This window comes from Physeter macrocephalus, chromosome 20 (genome assembly GCF_002837175.3).
Source record: "Physeter macrocephalus isolate SW-GA chromosome 20, ASM283717v5, whole genome shotgun sequence".
Classification (NCBI taxonomy): Eukaryota; Metazoa; Chordata; class Mammalia; order Artiodactyla; family Physeteridae; genus Physeter; species Physeter macrocephalus.
This window is the reverse complement of record NC_041233.1, coordinates 57707274-57720886: the sequence shown is the minus strand read 5'-3', so window position 1 is coordinate 57720886 and position 13613 is coordinate 57707274. Positions and strand designations below refer to the sequence as shown.

General features: G+C 45.5%; 1 protein-coding gene across 6 annotated transcripts in view; it reads left to right on the top strand.

The window, feature by feature from the left end:
• The window catches only part of ARMH3 (armadillo like helical domain containing 3), a 173617-nt gene extending 160010 nt beyond the window's left edge, over positions 1 to 13607 (top strand). For 5 of the 6 annotated variants that reach the window (XM_055081247.1, XM_024121345.3, XM_028480975.2 and 2 more), the window contains 2 exons: positions 9954 to 10070; positions 12668 to 13607. In XM_055081247.1, the coding sequence (XP_054937222.1) occupies positions 9954 to 10070; positions 12668 to 12760 (210 nt within the window). In that variant the 3' untranslated portion in view covers positions 12761 to 13607. The remainder of the gene's footprint in view (positions 1 to 9953; positions 10071 to 12667) is intronic. The other variant, XM_055081248.1, reaches the window with a different exon arrangement.
• Positions 13608 to 13613: the final 6 nt, after the last annotated feature.

Here is a 13613-nt window from a genome sequence, read left to right as displayed (position 1 = left end):
TATTGAGCTGCATGAGTTGCTTGTAAATTTTGGAGATTAATCCTTTGCCAGTTGGTTCATTTGCAAATATTTTCTCCCATTCTGAGGGTTGTCTTTTTGTCTTGTTTGTGGTTTCCTTTGCTGTGCAAAAGCTTTTAAGTTTCATTAGGTCCCATTTGTTTATTTTTGTTTTTATTTCCATTTCTCTAGGAGGTGGGTCAAAAAGGATCTTGCTGTGATTTATGTCATAGAGTGTCTGCCTATGGTTTCCTCTAAGAGTTTTATAGTTTCTGGCTTTAGATTTAGGTCTTTAATCCATTTTGAGTTTATTTTTGTGTATGGTGTTAGGGAGTGTTCTAATTTCATTCTTTCACATGTAGCTGTCCAGTTTTCTCAGCACCACTTATTGAAGAAGGTGTTTTTTTCTCCATTGTATATCCTTGCCTCCTTTATCAAAAATAAGGTGACCAGGGGCTTACCTGGTGGCACAGTGGTTGAGAGTCCGCCTGCTGATGCAGGGGACATGGGTTTGTGCCCCGGTCCGGGAAGATCCCACATGCCGCGGAGCGGCTGGGCCCGTGAGCCATGGCTGCTGAGCCTGAGCATCCGGAGCCTGTGGTCCGCAATGGGAGAGGCCACAACAGTGAGAGGCCCGCGTACCGCAAAAAAAAAAAAAAAAGAAAAATAAGGTGACCATATGTGCATGGGGTTATCTCTGGGCTTTCTATCCTGTTCCATTGATCTATATTTCTGTTTTTGTGCCAGTACCATACTGTCTTGATTACTGTAGCTTTGTAGTATAGTCTGAAGTCCGGGAGCCTGATTCCTCCAGCTCCGTTTTTCTTTCTCAAGATTGCTTTGGCTATTGGTGGTCACAAAGCACTGAGCTGATCTCCCTGTGCTATGTGGCTGCTTCCCACTAGCTATCTATTTTACATTTGGTAGTGTATATATGCAATGCCACTCTCTCACTTCATCCCAGCTTACCCTTCCCCATCCCTGTGTCCTCAAGTCCATTCTCTACGTTTGCGTCTTTATTCCTGTCCTGCCCCTAGGTTCTTCAGAACCATTTTTTTTTAGATTCCATGTATATGTGTTAGCATATGGTATTTGTTTTTCTTTTTCTGACTTACTCTGCATGACAGATTCTAGGTCCATCCACCTCATTACAAATAATTCAATTTTGTTTCTTTTTATGGCTGAGTAATATTCCATTGTATATATGTGCCACATCTTCTTTATCCATTCATCTGTCGATGGACACTTAGGTTGCTTCCATGTCGATTTGGATTCCTTTTATTTCTTTTTCTTCTCTGATTGCTGTGGCTAGAACTTCCAAAACTATGTTGAATAATAATGGTGAGAGTGGACAACCTTGTCTTGTTCCTGATCTTAGAGGAAATGGTTTCTGAGTATTTTTTATGATTCCATTTTATGTCCAATATTCATTTCTATACCTCTTAATTTTATTATTTTAGTCGTTGCTCTAGGTTTTACTATACTCATCTTTAACTTACCACAGTGTACCTTCAAAATATGTTACAGGACTTCATGTAATGTATAATAACCTTGCAGTAGTGTGTTTCCATTTGTCCCCCTCTTGTTCTTTGTACTACTGTTGTCAGACATTTTTCTTCTAGGTTTCTTATGAATTTCACGTTAGATTGTTATTATTTTTTGCTTTAAAGAGTCAGTTATCTTTTTTCCTAGTTTTCAAATTTATGTAAAAGTTTTTTACACTTATCTGTGTATTTACCATTTCCAGTATTATTTATTCCTATTTATAGATCCAGGTAATATAATTGTCCTTCTACCAGAAGATCTTCTTTAAACATCTCTTCTAGTTGCAGGACTGTTGGCAACAGTCTCTTAGATTGTTTGTTTGATAAGGTCTTTATTTCACCCTCATTTTAGAAAGATATTTTTGCTGGATATAGAATTCTGGGCTAACAATTTTTTTTCTTTTGGCACCGTATCATTCCATTGTTTTCTGGCTTGTATAGTTATTGACAAGAATTGTGAGTTTTTATCTTTGCTCCTCTGTACATAATGTGTTTATCCCCCTTCTAGCTGTTTTTAATATTCTGTCTTTAACATTGATTTTCAGCAGTTTTATTGTGATGTGCCTTATACCTTCCATTTTGTTCCTTATTATGTTCATGGTTGTCTTTAAACACTTGAACATAATTATAATAGCTTTTTAAATGTCCTTGCTAATTCCATCATCTCTTTCATTTCTGGGTCTATTTCTATTCATTGTTGTTTTTCTTGGTTATGAGTTACATTTTCCTGCTTCTTGACGTGTCTGGTTTTTGTTTTTTTGTTGTTTTTTTTTTAAATTTTTGGCTGCATTGGGTCTTCGTTGCTGTGCATGGGCTTTCTCTGGTTGTGGCAAGCGGGGGCTACTCTTCATTTCGGTGCACGGGCTTCTCATTGCAGTGGCTTCTCTTGTTGTGGAGCACAGGCTCTAGACGCGTGGGCTTCAGTAGTTGTGGCATGTGGGCTCAGTAGTTGTGGCACACGGGCCTAGTTGCTCTGGGGCCTGTGGGATCTTCCCAGACCAGGGCTCGAACCCATGTACCCTGCATTGGCTGGCAGATTCTTAACCACTGAGCCACCAGGGAAGCCTAGACGTGTCTGATAATTTTTTATTGGATACTGGGCATTGTGAATGTTATATAGTTAAGTGCTGGATTTTGTTATCTTTATTAAATAATGTTGGACTTCATTGAGGAAGGTAAGCAAATTATTTGTGGAGCAGCAATGTTCTCTTGAAACTCCTTTTTTTCATTTGGTGATCTTTTTCTCCAGTGTTATTGAGATATAATTGACATACAGTACTGTTTAAATTTACCACAGTAACTTTAGTTAACATTGATCATCTCCTGTAGGTACAAAGGTGGTGGGGAATAGGGTGTTCCTTGAGATATAATTGACATATAGTACTGTTTAAATTTACCACAGTAACTTTAGTAACATTAGTCATCTCCTATAGGTACAAAAGTGGCGGGGAATGGGGTGTTCCTTGTGATGAAAACTCTTGGGATTTACTCTCTCAATAATTTCCAATTATACCATACAGTAGTGTTAACCATACCATACAGCATGTAGTACATTACATCCCCAGTACTAATTTATCTTAAAATTGGAAGTTTGTACCTTTTGACCACCGTCATCCATGAAATTTCTTTTTATCTTTGTTAAGGTAGGTTTATAGTGGCCTTTAACTCTAGGGCTAGTTTAGTTCTATAATTAAGGTGTGACTGTTCTGGTGCCCCTTTTGAATGCCATACATATTCAACAGTACTTTTCATTCTGCTTGGTCAAAATTCATACACCTCCCAGTCCTGTGTGAGCTCTGGGAACTGTTCAGCTTACAGATCCTTAGTCATTTTTTTGTTCGAACTGGTTGAATTTTACCTTATACGTGCGATTCTTATTCAGCAGTGGATTCAGTGGGAGCCCTACATAAATTTCTGAAGCTCTGTTCTTTGCCTAACTCTTTTCTTTCTGGTAACCTGCCTCACAAGTGCCAGCCACCTCTGCCTCTGCAAACTCTAGAGTGTCTCCTTAGCCCAGCAAGATTTTCATGCTTACCTTATATTTTCTTTCTCTCAGGATTCCTGTCCTGAACTGCCTTTTATACCATGTATGAAAAGAGGTATTTCTTTCCTAGTTTTCAGTTACTCCATCATGAATGGAAGTGGAAGTCCTGAACCACTTGAAAATATTACAGTATACCCTGAGTTACCCAACTAAATTTTTTAAAATTCATATACTTTTCAGAGAAACTTCCCTTGATGAATTAACTATTCATATGCATTGTCCATTTTACTTCATTCTCTTTCTTCCTTCCTTCCTCTTTTTTCAGTTATTGGAGGAGAGGATTTTTTAAAATAAATTTATTTATTTATTTTTGGCTGTGTTGGGTCTTTGTTGCTGTGCACGGGCTTTCTCTATTTGTGGCGAGCCAGGGCTACTCTTTGTTGCGGTGTGCGGGCTTCTTATTATGGTGGCTTCTCTTTGTTGTGGAGCATGAGCTCTAGGCACGCAGGCTCAGTAGTTGTGGCTTGCCGGCTCTAGGGTGCAGGCTCAGTAGTTGTGGTACACAGGCTTAGTTGCTCCGCGGCATGTGGCATCTTCCCAGACCAGGGCTCCAGCGCATGTCCCCTGCATTGGCAGGTGGATTTTTAACTGCTGAGCCACCAGGGAAGTCCTAGAGGAGAGTCTTGAGTGGATTTTGGAAACAATATGTTATAGTGAGCATTTTAATATATTTTTAAAGATAATCCACTAAAACATCTCTCTTCCCTTTCCCCATTTTTTCCTTCTATTCTTGGGCCAGAGTCCCAGCCTTACATTGATCATTTACAAAGGTTCAACCCTCCACTCTCTTAAAAGAGCAAGAATTGAAACTGAAGCTCTTGGATGGCTGATATTTTGTCCTGATAGTTAACTGTCTTCTTGGTCATCATGACTCCTTTAGGCTATGTCCACCTGGAGAGAATTTTGCAATCTGAATTAGCTGAGTAGGATTAGGTGGTAGGCAAAAGAGAAGAGACTTTGGATTCCTTAATTTTCCCTGTCTTAAAAGATGTGATACTGTTTAAACCAGGCTGCCCATTCACTGGTCAGTTATGCAGCTGACTGCAAACCACACTTTGTTCTACTGGCCCAACTGTTTATGTGCTTATATATGTGGGTATGCCCTTACATGGTGGTTTATCTTGATTCCCCATTTGCTTGTTAGCTCCTTAAAGGCAGGACTTGGGCTTTAGAAGCCTATAAGAGTGCTGAGAACAGTGCACTGGCTGGGTGTACTGTCTAATACTGATCTTATCATGAGACTTTTTCTCCCCCCTGGGCCGTGCGCAGCTTGCGGGATCTCAGTTCCCTGACTAGGGACTGAACCCAGGCCACAGCAGTGAAAGCCGAATCCTAACCACTAGACCACCAGAGAACTCCCCTATCGTGCAACCTTGATGAGAGATTCCTTTCCTTTTTGGTTGGGCCTGAGTGTTACTAAATTAGTCCACAAGCATGTTGAATGTTTACCATTCCTTAGGACTTTGTTAGGCATTGTGGAAAATCTGTAATGTAAAACTGGGTGCCTTCCTTCAGGGTGCTGAGAATCTAGCTATGATGCAGTTTCAGTGAGGAAATCAGTAGTAATAGCATGTTTGTTTCTTCAGGAGAGAGCCTGCCACTCAGCCTGCCTGTACCTGCTAAAGCACAAACCCTAAAGCAGGGTGTTCTTTCCTCCACCAGAAATCCCTCATTGGGAAGCCTGTAGAAGACAGATCTCTTCCAGAAAGTGGGAGAAGGGAAAGGTTGCTCATTTATGGCAGGGCTTGGAATTTCAGGTCCTAAAAAGCAGTTATTCATGGAGTCATTTTAAAATGAAAGAATAATAATAATAACAGGGCTTCCCTGATGGCGCAGTGGTTAAGAATCCGCCTGCCAATGCAGGGGACACGGGTTCAAGCCCTGGTCCGGGAAGATCCCACATGCTGCGAAGCAACTAAGCCCATGCGCCACAACTACTGAGCCTGTGCTCTAGAGCCCACGAGACACAACTACTGAGCCTGTGCGCCACAACTGCTGAAGCTCACGCGCCTAGAGCCCATGCTGCACAACAAGAGAAGCCACTGCAATGAAAAGCCTGCGCACCACGACGAAGAGTAACCCCCACTCGCCACAACTAGAGAAAGCCTGCATGCAGCAACAAAGACCCAACACAGCCAAAAATAAACAAAAAATAAATAAATTAAAAAATAAAATAAACTTATGAAATGATTCTCAACCCAGTGTAAAACTAAAATAATAATAATAACAGCTATGGTTATTACGTACTGCTTGTGTATCAAGCGGTATACTTGATGCTTTATATATATTACCTTATTTAATCTTCTATATGATGAACGTTATTATTATCCCTGTTTTACAGATGAGGAAACGGGCTCACCCAGCTCCACCCTGCTGCTAGTATGTGGTAGAGCTAGGGTGAGTCCAGGCAGGCTGGCTCTAGAGCCATTCTCTTAACTACGTTATTTTGAAAATTAATAGCTGTTGGTTGAGATTCTTTTTCAGGGCCTAGGCACAACTAGACCCAGACTGTGACCCACCAATGCCTTTAATTGGAGAACATCTTTGCATTGCTTTTTTTTTTTTTTTGGCTGCATTGGGTCTTCATTGCTGCACGTGGGCTTTCTCTAGTTGTGGTGAGCGGGGGCTACTCTTTGCTGCAGTGCATGGGCTTCTCATTGCAGTGGCCTCTCTTGTTGAGGAGCACAGGTTCTAGGGCGCATGGGCTTCAGTAGTTGTGGCACACAGGCTTAACTGCTCTGCGGCATGTGGGATCTTCCTGGATCAAGTTATTGAACCCGTGTCCCCTGCACTGGCAGGTAGTTTTTTTTTTTTTTTTTTTTTTTTTTTTTTGGCGGTACGCGGGCCTCTCACTGTTGTGGCCTCTCCCGTTGCGGACCACAGGTTCCAGATGCACGGGCTCAGCGGCCATGGCTCACGGGCCTAGCCGCTCCACGGCATGTGGGATCTTCCCGGACTGGGGCACGAACCCGTGTCCCCTGCATCGGCAGGTGGACTCTCAACCACTGCGCCACCAGGGAAGCCCGGCAGGTAGATTCTTAACCACTGCCACCAGGGAAGTCCCTGCAGTGCTTCTTGTTTAGCTTTAACTAATCCTGAATTTGGAAGAATAATTATGGATTATTGAGGAAGAAGAATTGGCTTTTTGCTTCTCTATCCTCAGAATTCCCCTTACAAGCTGTCCAGCACGTGACCACCACTTAATTGTGAGAATGCCACTGAAGGGCTGTCCTTAGACTGGTGGGATTGCAAGGTTAGGGAGAGACCTTTATTGCTTCTGGGAGAAAAGAAACACATTAAACACAGTAAACACATAACCAGTTCTGGGGAGGGGCTGCTTTGGGAAAGTAGAGGAAGAGTGAGAGGCCAGATGAGGTCCTTTCAGAGAAAATGAAAGATTCTAGGAAGCCCACAAGCCCAACAACTGGTGAAAGAAGGTGGGCTGTGCTAGGGTGTAGACTGTTACCTGATTGATTAGGGAGGAATGTCCACCTAGGAAGGGCCTTTGAAGTTGCCAGGACATCAGAAATTGAGGCAGCAAATTATGGTAAAGCCTGAGGCCTTTAGGTACAAGGGTTCTGGGATATTACCCTCTGCCTAACTACTGCCCTTGCCATGTCCCAGGCCAGTGTTGAGTGTGAGGGAGGCCCAAATGGGACATATTCCTGAAGTCTTAAGCTACAGAAAGGAAGATCCCAGATGAGGTGTGTATCCCTAGTGCTCTGAAGTTCCGAATGGGCTGGGGCCCAGACCTGAGCTTAGAATGTTTTCTTCTCTTGGAAATTTAAGAGAAGTGATACGGGCAGGAAATGGCAGGGGCTGGGTGAACACAAGAAAGGGCCAGGGAAGGAGAACGTGACCCTGGGCAATGTCTGGACAAGGGGAGAGCTGAGATCATGCACAAAGTCCAGCCAGGCCTCTGGTTTCCTTCCAAGGAGCTGATAGCTCAGGGGCCTTCTCTGCTTTCACCTCCCTGCAAGAAACTGAACTAAGCTCTTCCAGGAAAAGCCAACTTTATTGGGAAAGAAAAAAATCCCTGTTCTGAGCGATATCTTATACCTTCCACTCTGCCCTGGCAAGAAGAGAGAAAGCCCAGGTGATCAGGGTGGCCTTGCCTGAGGCTCTCATTGCATCTCTTGATGTGCTGTTTCTTCTTCTCAGGAGTTAGCTTTAGCATGGTATTTGTCTTTTGGCACCTGACACCCCTTAGGAAAGGCTGAGCCCAGGTTGCTGGGTCATAGCCATTGCTGAAGCTGCCCAGAGTTCAGGGGTTGGAAAAGCATGTATTATTTTATTCTGCCTGATTCCTGGGAGCTGGTTGCATCTTGCCTTTTTCTGGAATTTTGCCTTTTTCTGGGCTTGAGCCATTTACTTCTGAGCCGAGACCTTGGCCGTAGATATTTCAGCCACTAGCACAGCCCACGTGCATGAGGGGGCCAGATTACTTCGTGGGTGACTGGTGTTGCTGGGTACTGGTCCTCTTGCCGACAGAGCTGACAAATGGAATTAGAAGCAAAGGAGCCAGCCTATACTAGAGTCTGTGGGACATAGTTTAGCAAAGTGACCTTGAGGAGTGGGGCGTCTGGAGGAAAAGAGCCTGAATCTGGACCAGACCTTTGACCTAGCTGTCTCTCCCAAACTCAGGAACACAAGCCTGTGTTCTCCATCCCTACTTTCTCCTCAGTAATTCTTGGCAGGCAGAAGTGTTTGCCACTAGGTGAAGTCTTCCCTGGCACAAGACTGAACTGGTGAAGGGAACAGCCCAGAGGCACCTTTGTACCCCTCAGGAATCCATTCGCATTCCCTCTGCTCAGTCCTGACTCTAGCTTATTCCCTTCACCCCTACGTTCTGTTGGAGCTAAGCCTCCCTCATCACACTCCTTCCTCCCAAGACTCCCTACTGAGCTGGGAGCTCTCCATGACATCATACACTTCCCTCCCAGGTCAGATCAAATTGCAAAATAGCTATCACACAGATTGCCACAGTGAAAAATTATTCACTCTCCTGGTCTCTTCTTTCTACCCAGCTCACTTCTTCTAACTTAATGTAGAAGATCTACATCTTCTGATGTAACTAATCATTGTATAACCCAAATATAATTATCTTCAAGCTGGCAAGATAGTACTATACTCTCTAAATACTAGTCTGGTCTTGCTAATAATAGACATGATATAAAAAAATAGTTTTCATTACAGTAGGCAGCAGGGGGCTGGGCTAGTTCACCTCTAAATATTCGTGATGTAACTAATTGTCCTTGTCTTTGATTTATGGTCTGATAAGCCGAAGTCATATCAGGACTGGCTTTGGTAGTCCTTTCCTTCTGGAACCACACAGATCCAAGGTTCCTGGAGTTAGTGGAGGTCTGAATCCACCCCCATAGAAAGCAGAGGCATAGTAGGGGAGGGAGCCCTTATCAGAACAAAAGAGGATGAGATAAGCTCTAGCTTAGTTTAGAAAGTGTCTCCTACACTCCAAGGCTAGGATACCCAAAAAGTTCCATCCAGGCAATGGATAAGAAGACTGAGTTGGCATTGGGAGATGAAAACAAGTGGCAGATGGTGCTGAGGAACATCCCAGGACTGAAGAAATGTGGCTCCCAGAAAAGGAAAAGGAAGGAGACATTGGCAAAGTCTTACTCAGCAACTGACAGCCTGGCCAGAGAAAGCTGCAGGATATGGCTGAGAACGCATCTTTGGTATCAGGGATACTGAGGGGCTCTGACACTCACTGTTCTGTCACCTCTTCTCATGCTTCTTTACCATACCCACAGTAAACAGCCCTGGTGACCAGGCTGGACTAGTCAGGAAAGGCAGGGGATTGAAGAGATTAGAAAGTGGTCCCACCTACCATATAGCATAGTGAACTATATACTCAATATCTTGTAATATCCTATAATGAAAGAGAATGTAAAAAAAAGAATATGTATGTATGTGTGTATATATATTTTGGCCATGCCACACAGCTTGTGGGATCTTAATTCCCCAACCAGGGCTTGAACCCATGCCCTCGGCAGTGAAAGCATGGAGTTCTAAACACTGGACCGCCAGGGAATTCCCTATATATTTTTATATGTATGTATAACTGAATCACTTTGCTGTACACCTGAAACACACACCATTGTAAATCGACTATATTACAATAAAAATTAAAAAAAAAAAAAAAAAAAAAACAAAAAACCATGGCTCCAGAAACCTGAGGAATCACTCCCCGTGGCCAGGCTTTTTTCAGGGTAATAAGTAGTGAGCAAGGTCTCTTGAGGGTGTGTCTAAGACTGAATCCAACACAGTAGGGCAGCAGGAGGGGCGTGGGGGCCAAATGACCTAGGGTTCATGTGGACTAAGCCCCACCTGGCCCTTGACTTCCCCAGGTGCTAGAGGTAGTGCGAGCCAACTATGACACGCTCACACTGAAGCTGCAAGATGGCCTGGACCAGTATGAGCGCTACTCCGAGCAGCACAAGGAAGCCGCCTTCTTCAAAGAGCTGGTGAGTGTGCCCCACCTCCATCTCTGCTTGTGTCTCTTAAGGGCCCTTTCCCAGCCCTTTTCCAGAGCACAGGCTCTAGGCGTGTGAGCTTCAGTAGTTGTGGTGCACAGGCTCGGTAGTTGTGTCTCGTGGGCTCTAGAGCACAGGCTCAGTAGTTGTGGCGCATGGGCTTAGTTGCTTCGCAGCATGTGGGATCTTCCCGGACCAGGGCTTGAACCCGTGTCCCCTGCATTGGCAGGCGGATTCTTCACCACTGCGCCATCAGGGAAGCCCTGTTATTATTATTATTCTTTCATTTTAAAATGACTCCATGAATAACTGCTTTTTAGGACCTGAAATTCCAAGCCCTGCCATAAATGAGCAACCTTTCCCTTCTCCCACTTTCTGGAAGAGATCTGTCTTCTACAGGCTTCCCAATGAGGGATTTCTGGTGGAGGAAAGAACACCCTGCTTTAGGGTTCTACTGTGCAGGTGGGCAAAGGCTGATGAAATAAGACTGGAGGGGCCTGCTTGGATTGGGTTTGCAACTTATCTCCCAAAGCAGTCCAGGAAGGACCAGGCAGTGAGAGACCAAGATATTCCCCAGAGTGCTGGTGCCAGGCTGGGAAGGGTGAGAAGCCTGAGGCAGCAGTGCCCACCTCTCCTCTGCAGCCATGGTGACAGCCCTTGCACAGCTCCAGCTGGGCCTGGAGTTTGACGTGTGTTCCCAGTGGCAGCTCTGGCTCATTACTCCTTATCCTGTCCTCAGAGTAACTAATGAGAGTAATTGATTCTTCTCCTCCTTATGTAATCACTTCTTCCTAAATTCCTAACTGGGTCCTGGTCTGAGTGCCCTTCCAATCTAGTTCTCCAGTCTTCACTCCCTACCCCCATTCCCACTTTCCAGTCACTCAGCTTCCTGCAGCCCCCTCCCTTGGCCGCCTGCAGCCAGTGAACATCTGCTCTGCCTCCTGCTCCACCTCCCAGTCAGCATTTCCACAGAACCGGACTTACCCTGTTGGTGGTCCCTGTCCTGTCCTGTGCTCAGAAGATGCTCTCAGGAAAAGCCCAGTCTCCCTGTATTCCTGCCACTCCACCTGCCTGGTTGTGCATGATCATCCTGGCTGGGGGCTGAGACCAGGGCACACAGGCCTGTATACCGACTTCCCATGTCCTCAGACCTCCCACTGCTGGGGCAGAACTTGCATCAGCCCAGCTTTTACTTACCCATGCCCAGTCCATGATGAAGGTGCTAGATTTTAGATCACCTGTCTTGTGCTAAACCCAGCCCAACTCTGACCCTGACATGGCATTCCTGGGATTATTGGGTTTCCCCAAGGTGAGGCAGATATACCCTGGACTGAGTTAGTTGGGAACAGGGAAGCCAGTAGTGTAATAAGAAGATAGCAGAGTACAGTATTTTAATGGGGTGGTCAGCAAGTTATTGGGAGATGAAGAGGATTGTGGAGGAGAGAGTTCAAGCAGCTCTCTTGAGGCTTTTGGGCACTAGCCTGTGCCTTACTCATTTCTCTTCATATCTGTACCTCTGGCACAGGGAAGCAAAGAGGGTCTGGTTAGGTTTGGAGTTAATGAGCTTGAGCTGCCTGCTGTTTGCCATGCTGCCCTTTCCTCTGTTTCCTGCCTGATGACTTCATTAAGTTTCCCATAGCAAAGCAGAAATTGAAGAAAAGCTCCCTGGGCTTTGGGGCCTAAGACAGATACACATTCTTTTTCTCCTTCCTCCCCTGCTTTGTCTCTCATTCGATGTTCACTTCTATTTCCCATGAATGAATTTCCTTCCAGAGTCTGCTGGATTCCTCTTAGAACCCACTCAGAGCAGGGAGTTTGGCCTTCTGACCCCTTTCCCACAGGTCTTTTCTGCTGCTGACACAGGCAGGACTTCCTGCAAGGTTCTTGGTCTGTGGGTAGAAAGCATGAGCAGTGGGGACATACCAAGGATACAGCTAGACTTTCCTCTCAAGTGGGGAGGCATCTTTGTGGTATGGAGAGTGCTGGACTAGGAGTTGAGAAACCTAGGTCCTACTTTTACAACTGGGACTCACTGGCTGTATGACCTGATCCTGGCTATTGGCCTCCTTGGATCATACTCCTGCCATCCAATGACAGACAAGGGCTGCATCTCTAAACATTCTTTCCAACCCAGAAAAGTAGATAAATACAGAAGGAGATTGAGGAGACTCGAAACACATCCAAAGAGAGGTAGCTCCAGAGCATGAGTCCTCTGGCCTCAGTTTCTCCTCCTCCATTAGACCACTCAGATCAGTCCCCCTTCTGCCTGACCGAGGCAAGGACAAAGGCCTGACCTCAGCCCTCCTTCCCTGTCTGTGCTTGTTTTTACCTCATCAGGTGCTCAGATGCTCTTCTCACATCCACTAGGATTCCTGTCTCTCAACCTCTCTTTTCTTCCGACTATCACGGAATTGTTTGCTCATTTACCTGCAGGGATGATAGATGTTAAGGGTTCATTTCCTAAGAGAGAAACTTCTAGCACTGCATCTTGGCCTTGTGCTTCAGGCACTGCCCTCTGCTGTTTGTAACGGACTCTCTCCTGTTTTCTCTCTGCCTGTGCCCCCCGACCTTCCCTCACCTTTTCCCAGGTTCGATCCATTAGCACCAACGTCCGGAGGAACCTGGCCTTCCACACACTCAGCCAGGAAGTCCTGCTCAAGGAATTCTCCACTATCTCCTGAGGCTGCCATGCATACCTGGGCAGCCACTGACTGCCCTTACCCATGAGGCTTCCTGGGCTGGAGGCGGGGGCGAGGGGAGAGGGCCTGTTCCCAAAGCTGGAGAAAAACACAGATACCGAGCTCTCTCGGTGAAGGCCGCACTTCAGTGGAGCTTGGACAGCAGGGGCCAGGATGGGCAAGCCAAGGATAATCTTATTTGGGGAGAGGATGGGTGGGCACAGGGAGACACCTGCAGAAATGTGGGGACTTCCAGGGTGGGCTCTCTGAACAACCCCTCATATTTCCAATTGAGATTACAAGTTGTGGCTACTGACTAATTTTCAGGAGCTGTTGGGTAAGCCTTAGGGTGATGCCAACACCTGGGGCATCAGTGGTTCTCCTAGGCTTCTGAAAACAGACTAACTCTCAGATGTAGGGGGAGCCAGTTCTGCTTCCTTTGTGCCCAGAAATCTGTGTCCCCCGCCCCCACCGGCACTTGACCCTTAGCTCAGGCTTAGGGTGGGGTAGGAATGGGATACGTTTTTTCTATTTTCTGAATCCAGAGCTGACTCCTCTGCTGTCTGACCACCACTTTGTGGATTTGATTCTTGGCACCAGGAGTACCTGTTTGTGTTCCCCTGCCTTCCAGCCCATTGACTCGTCAGCACTACAGGGTCACCACCTTAGCTTTTCATTTTCAATCTGGTTTAAATTGTCTTTAGGGTGTGTGTATGAAATAAACATGGACAGGTTTTCTGGAGCCCTCAGGTGCCTACTTTGCTGGTTCCCTTTCCAGCAGCTTCCCCATCTCCTTAGCTACCCCCTCCTCTGGGAGCCTTTCTTGCATCTGCTGAGCTCCCCTCCACGTGTTCCA